General features: G+C 45.7%; 1 protein-coding gene across 1 annotated transcript in view; it reads right to left on the bottom strand.

Moving 5' to 3' along the window:
• The window catches only part of nfia (nuclear factor I/A), a 107,482-nt gene that overhangs the window by 27,215 nt on the left and 67,864 nt on the right, over nucleotides 1-12,403 (bottom strand). The window contains exons 3-4 of the mRNA XM_041935006.1: nucleotides 5,430-5,495; nucleotides 4,163-4,237 (exon numbers count right to left, since the gene is read on the bottom strand). Of these exons, the coding sequence (XP_041790940.1) occupies nucleotides 4,163-4,237; nucleotides 5,430-5,495 (141 nt within the window). The remainder of the gene's footprint in view (nucleotides 1-4,162; nucleotides 4,238-5,429; nucleotides 5,496-12,403) is intronic.

Below are 12,403 nucleotides of genomic sequence, written 5' to 3'. Positions count from 1 at the left end.
CAGGAGATGCACTGCGACTGCTAAAACCACAGATGAACCGTGACGATGCACAGCGTAGTCGACTTTTCTGTGCGACCACCAGCTCTGGATCACATGACCGCAGAAGATCCCTGACTGATCTGTGGGCGATGAAGCCGCCAGTCAACCATAAGATGTCACATGACTTTAACATGGGAGGCAAGTGTTCACTCCCTGCCCAGGTGGTTTAACCACGACTTCCCCATCAACCTTAATCAAGTTGTTAGTATGGGGACCATGGCAACCAAAGTCCCCTCAACCTTGATCTTAACTCAAACTATGATCTCTCCTGTTGATTGGCTGTCAGACTTGTTGGTGAATGTTGAACCTTCACACACACCAAGAACTCTGTGTATATGTGAGGGCCGGACAGAGCCGCGAAGGGGGGATACAAGAGAGGGAGGGGGAGAGGAAGGGAGAGAGAGAGAGGGAGAGAGAGAGGAGGAACGAGGGATGATTGAGAAGGAGAAGTCAGGATCCAGTCTGCAGAAACATACTGAACTGACCAATTACATTTAATACACGGCTGCTACACTAACCTATACTCTCACCCCCCCTCACCCTGTCTCTCACCCTCTCTCTCTCCCCCTCTCTCTCTCTCTCTTTGTGTGCTGCTTTAATAGGATATTGATCGACAGAGAGAGATTCGATTGGCCTGCCAGTGAATTGTGTAATGGCTGCACAACGCCAAGGTCACCCGGTGTGTGTGTGTGTGTGAGTGTGTGTGTGTGTGTGTGTGTGTGTGTGTGCACTCTGTTCAATACCCCCCCGCCCTCGACCACTTCTCATCTTCTGGTAAGCTATAGGCTTCAGTCACCCCTGCAGACCCCTGTGAGTGTGTGTGTGAATGTGTGTGTGTGTGTGAGTGTGTGTGTGTGTGTGTGTGTGTGTGAGTGTGTGAGTGTGAGTGAGTGTGTGTGTGTGTGTGTGTGTGTGTGTGTCCATTCACTCTATTAAATGAGATCACTCTCTCTTGCAAAACACACAAACACCAACATGTGTGGCACAGGTGTACAGCAGGTATCACACACGCACACACATTCATGTTCATTCAGTATATTTATGCTCTTTATTTTTTTGGGGGGGTGATGATGTCTGTCTGTCTGTCTGTCAGTCTGTCTGTCTGTTGGTGATGCACGCTGAAATACCTGAACAACCATTGGCCGCCTGTCTCAGGTGTCTGGTGTCTGGTACAGGTGGGACACTCCCATTAGCCTCAGCTATACTTTTTGTTCAGTGCTAATTAGCAGAAGTTAGCATGGTGAACATCAGCATTCTACCTGCTAAACATCAGCATGTTAGCATGCTTGATGAGCATTTACAGGAACCAGGAAGCAAACGGCTCGTTTCCGCTCGACTACACACACGTATGGTTCTTCTCAGCCATCATCTCTTCTTCTACACGAGCGTAGCTCGACAATCTGAGGCACCTTAGAGTCTTCTGCTCTCGAGGACAGTCTGATGTCAAAGGTCACAGTGAGCCTTTAGCTGATTTAACAGGAATTCACATTAACATGCCAGTCAATTACTAGCACAGTGCTAATGTTAGCATGTAGCTCAAAGCCCTGCGTCTAAACATCCTGTCATAAATCCCCACATGACTGTGGACTCTTAGCTCTTAGTCCTGTTTCTGTTGGATGGCTCTGAAACTACATTACCCATGAACCTCAGCTGCTGCTCAGAGGTGACTCACAGCGATGGCAACCGACAACGGCAGAACGCTTCGCTGTTACTGCTGGAACAAAACTGGTTGCCGTAGTTTCACAATTCATCCCAAACTGATCTCAAATAAAACCTGTTTAATTCAAATTTAGCTCAGTTCTGTTTACACTGAATGTCAACATTTCTAATCCTGAAACCGGTTCAGAGCTGGATGTCGTCACGTGTCATCTGCTGGCTCTTCATTTAGCGTTCGTTCTAATAAATCTTGTTTTGTCAGCAATTTTACAGTAAATATTGTTACCTCACGTGCACGTACACAACAGACACACACACGCACACACACACACACACACACACACACACACACACACACTGGGCTCTCCTGCACTCTAATCTATAAGTGATTCTTCCAGAGCTGCATCGCTACAAATCTGCTGACCAACACAATACACACTTAGAAACACATACACACACACAAAGTAGAGGAAGGGTGTGTGCATCTGTGAATACATTTGTGTCTGCCTGAATGTGTGTGAGTATATGCATATACCACAGTGTGTGTGTGTGTGTGTGTGTTTGTGTGTGTGTGTGTTGCACCAACATTAACCCTGCTCAGCTCTGTGCAGCCACAGACTCATGTCTTTGTTTTCTTCTCATCAGAAATAATAAACATGGAGGAAACGATCCTTTAAACAGCAGAGTCTTCACTCTGCATCATGAAGTGTTACAGAAGACGGCAGCTAAAGCAGCGAAGAACAACGAAGTGTCCAGCATGTGAATCCTGTCTGTAACACTGCTGTGTGGAGGTGCTGGACACAGCTTCACAGCTGATTTCACCTTCTGAAGTGAAAAGATCGTTAGTTCATGAAGAACAAATAAAACAAAAAGGCCGACAGAGGAATTTTTACTTTTCAGTTTCATCTGCAGAAAGAAGAGAAAACAACCAAACTGCTGCCAGTTTGTACCAATCAGACACCTCAAAGTGTGTTCCTGAGGCCCTGGCTGGGTCTGCCTGTACACACACACACACACACACACACACACATACACATGCACACACACACCTAGGCCGGATGGAGTGTGTGTGTGATTAAGTGACTTTGTGTGATAGCGTTTGCATGCGCAGTGGCGTGCATCTGATCAGGCAGGGATAAATGTGTGTGTGTGTGTGTGTGTGTGTGTGTGTGATCAATGGCTCTTTGATCAGGGGTCTCTGTGTGTGCTGACAGGCACTTTACATCTCCTATTGTTAGCGGTGGGCGATCGACAGACTCATATAGATCCCACTGCGCTCTCTGTCACTCTCTCTCTCTCTCTCTCTCTCTCTCTCTCTCTCTCCTGCATGTCGGCACTTTTTAAAGGTCACGTTCGTCCCTCGTTCTCTCTCTCTCTCTCTCCCTCTCTCTCTCCCTCTCCTGTCCTTTCTGTCTTTCGCCTGTCCATCTCATCCCTCTCTCTCTCTCTCTCCTGCTCTGCGGTCTGTCGATCGCCCCTCCTGTCTCTATTAAACGAGCTCAGAGAGATGATCTCTGATGTCACTAAATTCACAGTAGAATATTTATCTTCTCCTCTTTGGACGCTTCATGACTTTGCTCAGTTGGACGTCCTGAGACACGGACCTGCCGTCGTCCCGTCAGCTCAGCAGAGTCACCCGCAGGCTGAAAACTCACCTTTCACACGACAGCTCGACAACTTCCTGACTACAGGACACCAGGCAGCCAATCAGAAACCAGATTTTGCATAAATACAAAGTAAAGCCGCAAGCCTCGATCCCTTCTCATCAGAAGGAAGCAGCTCAGTGGGCCCAGGTTAAAGCAGCGAGCAGCTTTCAATCTGTTTAAAGACCAATCACACGCTTCATCATCACCACAAAGTCTGCAGGGTTTCAATAATTACACACTGAAGTGAAGATCATTGGTTGGTGTGTTTCTCCACCAATCGTGCTCATTCATGACAGAAATGTGCATCTCAGACCTGCGATGCTGTAAACCCGAATCAAACAAATTCAACATGACAGAAAATCCATCATGGCGGACAAGCCAATCAGATCCTCCTTGTGAGGGGCGTGGCCTTTTCAAAACTGCGTGTGTGGGCTTTCACTGCAGCGCCACCCTCTGGCTGATTGGGCTCATATTTCTTGAGAAGCATTTGCAGATGAATTAATGCTAACAGATAATTTTCTATAATAGATAAACATTCAGCCATGACAGCACGTTCACTTCACGATGGAAAAACACAAAAACGACAGCTTTTAACTTTAGACTCTTCAGTCTATGAGTGTGTGTGTGTGTGTGTGCGTGTGTGTGTGTGTGTGTGCGAGTGTGAGTGTGAGTGTGTGTGTGTGTGTGTGTGTTCATTAGGCTGAGTCTGGTTTGTTCTGGAGGAATTACATTAGATCCACTATTGATGACAGATCTGCAATCCAATCACTGCTCTACCTCGCTCTATCAGAGAGAGAGAGAGAGAGAGAGAGAGAACTTACTCTGTGAGACTCGTACTAGCTCGGCCACCGTGAAGACGCCGGGCGTCACAAAACTGTCCTGAAAACCCAGATGACCTGAGAGAGAGAGGGAGAGATAATCCATTGTCACATATAAAATGATTATATTGATCAGATTGAGTAAATGCTGGTTGATTCCAGTCAGGAGTTATTGAGATAAGATAAGATAAGATAAGATAAGATAATCTCACGACAGGGAAACTGAATTATTACAGACACCAAAGAATAAAAGAGTAGTATTAGTAGTATTATTACAGTAGTAAATGTAGTAGTGCCTACTGTAGTATTGGTATTAACATTATTATTAGTAGAAGCTCAATCAGCATTATTGGCAGTAGTACTACGACTAACAGCAGCAGCAGTAGTATCAGCAGTAACAGTAGTATCAGTAGTATCAGTAGTAACAGTAGTGGTAACAGTAGTGTCAGTAGTAACAGTAGTAACAGTAGTGGTAACAGTAGTAACAGTAGTAGTAACAGTAGTATCAGTAGTATCAGTAGTATCAGTAGTAACAGTAGTAATAACAGTAGTAACAGTAGTAGTACCAGTAGTAACAGTAGTGTCAGTAGTACCAGTAGTACCAGTAGTATCAGTCATAACAGTAGGAACAGTGGTAGTAACAGTAGTACTTGCAGTAGTAGCAGAAATGAAGTACAGAACAGATGAGAAGTGGAAGCTTCTGTTTCCCAACAAGGATAATAACTACCAGCTGGGAGTGTGTGTGTGTGTGTGTGTGTGTGTGTGTGTACATGTGTGTGTATGTCTACCAGCACGTAGCTGAACCCTAGGGTCAAGGTCTAACACACACACACACACACACACACACACACACACACACACACACACACACAGAGATAAAACCAGAGAGGATATCCTCTACACACACACACACACACACACATGCACATACAGTACACTGCTCTGCACTCTCTGTCATCCATCAACTCACACACACTTAAGAATCTGTCACACACACTTCCCTGATCCAGACAAACAACCTCCACTGCGGAATGTGTGTGTGTGTGTGTGTGTGTGTGTAAGTGATAAAACCACAGCCTTGTTCCGTCTGACCACCGGAGTCAAATACAGGTCACCCTGAGAGAGTGTGTGTGTGTGTGTGAGTGTGTGTGTGTGTGTGAGTGTGTATGTGTGTGTGCGTGTGTGTGTGTGTGTGCGTGTGTACAGTACAACATGTATAAGAGTGTGTGTTAATGTGTGCTTGTGTGTGTGTGTGACATCGAGCTCTCACCGTTCTCTGGCTGCTCCTTGATATCTGATTCGCTGGCCTGGTTGGGGCTTTCTGATTGGCCGGTTTCTGGAAGGAAAAACAGATAAACACTGATGAGGACGAGTCAACAGCAACCATAACAATATGCTACATAACACATTAAATACACACACTAACACACACACACACACACACACACAAAGGTGATTTAACACAGCGGATCTCTCTCCTGATTGGACGGTTTGTTCACTGTTTCAACAACATGATGTTTCCTGTTTGTATCCTGTTACTTCAAAGCTTCTCTGGGAACACCTGTACTGATCTCAATACCACAGGCCTCACACACACACTCACACACACACACACACACACACACACACACACACACACACCTGTGTGTGCATTCACGCGTCTGCACATCATCAGTAGGTATAAGTACAATATTAAAGTACAATATGGACGTAAGACAGCAGAGCCACAGCCTCTGGTGAAAGTACAGAAGTATTGCACAGTAGAATAAAGTCAGTATCTGAAGTAAAAGTACACAGTAAAAGTACTTCTAACAGAGACGAACCTGTGGAGGCCAACGTGTGTCATGACATTCATCCTCCTGTTGAAAAGGAGCTGAGAGACATTTGTGGATCTGATTACTGCATGAGTGACTGACTGACTGACTGACTGACTGATTGATTGATTGATTGATTGATTGATTGATTGATTGATTGATTGATTGATTGATTGATTGATTGATCTGCTTATGTGAGCGCACAGCCCATCTGGGATGTTGAGACACTGGACGGCAACAAGCAGGATGGTCACATGACAAAAGGTAACATTCAGTCCCATAAAAAGACTTCACCATAGTTTGTGGTGGAAACATGTTTTTGTCTCGTTAGCATAGATAGCATAGCATTCTTCTACGATCTCTTGAAAGAGCCGACTCGACATTTTACCTCCAGATGTTTCCTCAAGTGTCTGGATTCACAACAGAAACACGAGATGAGGAAACCTCCCGAAGGCTTCAGGAGGCGTCCTGAGCTCCGCTTTGTTCTCCTCCTGCCTCCACTAAATCTGAATATACTGAGATCTCATATGTGAGAAGTGATCGACACACATCTGACAAACAGGTGGAGGAAAGCCTAAAGTTACACAACCTGCACTGAAGTACCATTAAAGTAATGCAGTAAAAGTACACAATCGCTCCCACAGCGCCTCAGCAGCCAACATGTGACCGACTTCTACCCAGAACTCCTCAGTGTTTACAGCTGTCAGGACGATCCACCGCCACGAGTCCAGAGCGGCGTCACGTGAGGCTGGAAGGTCTGACCAGCAGGTCCACGAGGCCATCAGTCGAGCTCAGCGGCATCGACCTGGAGGACAACTGGACGTAATGACGGACACAAAGACGAGCCTGAGGCTGTCACCAAAGAGGATCATGGGACATGCTTGGCATTCTCCAACAGAGGAAGTCTTCGCTGCTTAGTGAACGCAGCCCGTCTCTCTGTGTCTGCCTGTTTTCCCAGCATGCTCTCTGCTCTGGTGCAGCTCCGCTCCTGCAAATGATTTAGCGTCTTCAGGAGCATCGATCGGCCGCGCTGCAGATAAAATGGTCGGGGAGTGGAAGAAATATTACCCATCATCCCCCTGGAGCCGGCTGCAGGGGCCATGACTCAGGACTGGACTGAGACGGATGGACCGGGGTCGGGTTGGGTTTTACTAGAACGTCCAATAAAGTGAAACTTTTTAATTATGATAAAATGTAATTATCAAACAGCCAATGAAGACAAAGGAGTGAAGCTGTTTGATGCAACAGTTTCCACAGACGGAAAGAGTTTCAGTCCGAAGGCTGACGAGCCGACGACAAGAATGTTAGTGTGTGTGTGTGTGTGCGTGTGTGCGTGTGTGTGTGTGTGCGTGTGTGTTAGATTAACAAGCAAACAGAAAAGGCGGCAAAAAGCTTTTTCAACGCTGGAAAAAGTGACGTTCTGGAAGATCCAGGAGCAGATCTGCTGTTGTTACTGTGAGACTGATGAAAACTTTTAAAAAGCAGAGTAAAGGAAGTGAACATGAGGAGGGAAAGAGCGCGGAAACAAAGTTCATGATGTTTTAATTCACATGTTCAGGTTCAGGTTCAAGTTCGGGTTCAGGTTCAGGTTCAGGTTCGGTTTCAGGTTCAGGTTCAGGTTCGGGTTCGGGTTCAGGTTCAGGTTCAGGTTCAGGTGCAGCGACACAGTTTCTCCTAAAATATCACAATCTGAGGTCGCTTCCAAACGAGGCTTTAACAAGGACTCTGTTCCTCACGCTGGACTTCTGATGACTGGTTGAACTGGATGTGTTCACGTCATTAAACTGGGATTTCTACAAACTTTAACTTTTTGCAGTGACCCCCCCCCCCCCCCTCTCTCTCTGAGACAAAGTGCAGCATTTATCAGCCTTGTTTTGCATGCTGTTCACTGTGTCTGTTTGCTTCAGCAGCTTAAAACAAAGAGCATCAGGCTGAAACCACGGCAACAGGGGAGGGGGAGAGGGGGGGGGCGAGGGGTACTACTGATGGGTGTGTGTTGGAGGGCACTTTCACACACTGCCCCCCTACCCCTTCATCCCCCATTCCCTCATTCAGCCGTCATCCCCCTGTCCAGGTTAATTAAATATGCTAATGAGGCGTGGGAGCAGACTGGACCGTCTGCATCCACCCCCATCAAGGGGAGGGGGCGGGGGTATGCGGGGGGGCAAAGAAACAGAGAGCAAAATAAAAGCTCTCCAAGCCACAACACACTGAAACCAGTACACACAAACTGGGAACCAATTCTTAGTCATGCTTCAAATTTAATCTAATGGTCCACTTTTATTTTGAAAAGTGTCGTTAGCTGAGTGCTTCTCTCTCTAACTCCTCTCCTCTTTTCTTCATGACCCTTTTCTTCTTTTATTCTCCTCTTTTAATGTCCTCTCTCCATCACGGGCTTCAGAATAAAAGTCTGTTTAGAAACACAAACACTGTTGCCATGCATGCTTCTGTTTCACTTCGCCTTTCTCTCCACTTCCTCTTCTCTTCCTCTTTTTATGATTCAGTCTTTTCTTTCTCTCTCTTTATCTCCATCACACATAAAAATTAAAGTGCCTGTTTAAACACACACAACTTCTTGCCAATAATACTTTTATTTTGAAATAGCTTCAAACCAGGATCTTTTTGTCCCATTCACTTCCTTTTATATCTTCTTTCTTTTCTTTCTTCATTTTCCCCTTTCTCTCAGCCTCTCATGGCTTCAAAATAAAAGCCTGTGTTTTGAACATCAAAGCTAACCATGCTTTTCTTTTAAAAGATCTTGTCCCTTCCCTTTTTTTAAAATCTTTCTATGTTTCCTGTTTCTCTCCCTCCTTCCCTCTCTTCTTTTTCTCTTCCTCTCTTCCACTAAGCCAAAGCCTTCAAAAGAAAAAAGTCTGCTTTTGAAGTCGACAAACTTACTGCTAGTGCATGCTTTTATTTCCAGGGATGTTTCGACTCTCTCTGTCAGTCACAGGCTTCAAAATAAAAGCCTCCATCTAGAAACAAAAGCCGCTGCCTTCCATGCTTTTATTTTCAACAAGTGGTTAACTGAGTTTTTCCCTCCATGTCTCTCTTTTCTTTCTTTTACTCGTCCTCCACTTCCTCTCCACAGCTTCATCTAAAGACTGAGTGTAGTGGACCGTGGAAATAAACAATGCGCACACACGCGCACACACGCACACACACGCACACACACACACACACACACACACACACACTCACCAAATTAGAACACTTAGACAGGAGAAAACAATGAGACCGACGAGAGAGAGAGAGAGAGAGACAGAGGGCAGAGGTCTCTCTCTCTCTGTGGGAAAGTCAAACTCTGTGGCCCCAGAGGTCGCTCGCCCAGCTTTGCTCTCTCTCTCTGACATGAACTACCTCTTTTCTAGGAAGGGGAGGTGGGGGGGCGAGCGACTGGACGATTCCCAGAAAGAGAGAGAGAGAGAGGGAGAGAGAAAGCGTGGAGCTCATCAGTTCACTCTCTGTGTCTCTCCACCTCTCTCTCTCTCTCTCTGTGACCTTTGACCCCGGACCCTGAAGGGAGGACCTGCTGCTGACCGATCCCTCGGCACCAGACCTCCTTCAGACCGATCTGTTAATCCGTCTGATGAACAAGTGTTTCTGCAAAAGCCTGAATTCTGTTCGCTGACAGCAACAACAGCAGTGAAGAAGAAGAAGATGAAGAAGAAGGACTGAAGTAAAAGTACCACAACAGGGCAGAACTACTCTGATACAAGTAAAAGTTAAAAGGCAATCAAAATACGAGCACTGGAGCAGAATATACTAAAAGCACCAAAAGTAAAAGCACTCATTTGCAGAATGACCCAGAATAGTTTTAATTACATTATATTATATTATATTATATTATGTTATAATACGTTATGTTATATTATATTATATTATATTATATTATATTATATTATATTATATTACATTATATTATATTATATTATATTATGTTATAATACGGTATATTATATTATATTATATTATATTATATTATATTATATTATATTTTATTATATTATATTATGTTATAATATGTTATATTATATTATATTATATTATATTACTGGATCATTGATGCATTCATGTGTTCATCCTCACTTTAATTTTGCAGCTGGTACAGCAGGCGATAGAACAGCTATGTGACGCCACGCACACTTCCTGCCTGTCAGCACGTTACTTCCTGCCTGTCAGTTACTTCCTGTCTTAGCGCTGCTCATCAATGAGGTGAGGCGAGGTCAGGTGTTCAGTGTGGGCGTGGCCGCGGGGGCACTGAGCTGAGACTGCTACAGATTACAGGTGTGAGGCTGAGGACAAACGTTCGGAGCTCTTCAGACTCTCAGGCGCTCATCTTCGCCGTGTTCACGCCTCAGACTGGACGCAGAGCGCCAGCCTCTCTCTCTCTGGGCGAGTCACACTGGGAGTGTGTGGCTGCCTCTTGGCAGAGCGACAGGCGCAAAGACAACAAAAAAAAGAGAAACAGTGATGAAGTGTTTTGGCGGCCAACATCTTTTCTCTTTTTTCTCTGCGTGTTTGGCTGAGAGAGGCTGACCGTTGACCGGGGCGAGAGACATGCCGAGGACACAGAGAGAGAGAGAGCGAGGCCACGAGCCGCAGCAGAGCTTCACACACGTTTCAGATGTTCTGTATGCAGATGAGACGCTTCTTACCGGAAGGCTTCGGAGGAGCCGTTTGACCAGAAGTGGAAACACGGACGGAGAGTTTCCCGCCCGCCTGGGCCCGAGCAGTAACAGCAGCAAACACGCCCCCGTCCTCAGTATCGATCTGAGCGGCGACGCGCTCTGATCGAGCTTTTAATGAAATGAGGAGACGAATGAATTCATTTTTATAAAGGCCACAAATCAGCTGCTCCGCTTCCACCTCAGCTCACACACACAATAAATTCACTGGATTCATATTCACTGCACACACACACACACACACACACACACACACACACACACACACACAGACAGATACACACACACACAGATATACACACACACACACACACACACACACACACACACACACACATACTCACACACACACAGACACACGGACAGATACACACACACAGATACACACACACACAGATACACACACAGATACACACACACACACAGACACACGGACAGATACACACAGATACACACAGATACACACACACACACACATACTCACACACACACACAGATACACACAGACACACACACAGATACACACAGACACACGGACAGATACACACAGATACACACAGATACACACAGACACACACACAGATACACACACACACACACACACACAGATACACACACACAGACACAGGTACACACACACACACGCACAAATACATACACAGACACACACAAACTCACACACACACACAGATACACACACTCACACTCTCTCACACACAGTGAGGGATCCACAGTGATCCACAGTGATCCACTCTGATGGATCCTCTCTATACATCTGAGTTATTGATGTTTTATGACGCTGATGAAGAAACAGACTTTTACTTTGAAAAGCTGATCAGCTGTCGTCGACCTGCTGTGTTTTTTAATCTTTTAAAGAAGCTGTCTGACTGCTGTTCTATCATCTTCATCCTGCTTCAGTAACCCCCAGTAATTCAAATCACAGTGAAGCCTGTTAAAGGTCATTTATTGATCATTTCACCTTCATCAATACTTCAATTTATCAAAATGTATTTTACCACAGACATAAAAATATATTTTCACCCACACACGCGCACACACACACACACACACACACAGACACAACAAACCGATGAAGAGGAGGATGTTTCTCAGTCAGAGGCAGCAGGAGGTGCGTTTGTTTTGTGTTTCCAGGCAGCCCTCAGGATCAACACCCCGACTTGGCATCCTGAACCCTGGCACCGCTGCACCGCCGGGTCCGCATGCCAGACACACACACGCTCGCCAAAATAAAAGCCAAGTTTTATTTTCTGTCACATTACGACGGACGCAGAATCTTTTTCTCTCCACGTTAAAAGATTCTTGAGTTCTTTCCGAGTGACTCAACACGCCGGGCCTCCATTTTGACGCCGCCCACCAGCCGCCATTTTGTGGAAGCCCCTTAATATTCGCCACACGACCCAACACACACCTCGAGTCCCAAAAAAGCTAAATTCCACACACACACACGCGGCGTTCAGGATCGAACGGCGACTTCTCGAGCCGCGTGTGTGTCGTTTTTTATTTTTGTTCCATTAATTATAAAATAAAAGTGCACAAACAGACGAGGCAGACGAGGCTTTGTGTCGGCGAGACGCCGCTGCCAAGACGCTGCCATTTTAAAACGCCGGCCAATCTCTCTCTCTCTCTCTTCTCTCTGTTCGTAGTTTATGTCTCTCGCCCCTCCGACAGCGTTTAAAAAAGAGAGAAGGAAAAAAGAGAGAGAATCCCGTTAGCCGTCTCCA

This window comes from Chelmon rostratus, chromosome 4 (assembly GCF_017976325.1).
Source record: "Chelmon rostratus isolate fCheRos1 chromosome 4, fCheRos1.pri, whole genome shotgun sequence".
NCBI lineage: Eukaryota > Metazoa > Chordata > Actinopteri > Chaetodontiformes > Chaetodontidae > Chelmon > Chelmon rostratus.
The sequence above is the reverse complement of the archived record's forward strand: the minus strand, read 5'-3'. Positions and strand labels throughout refer to the sequence as shown.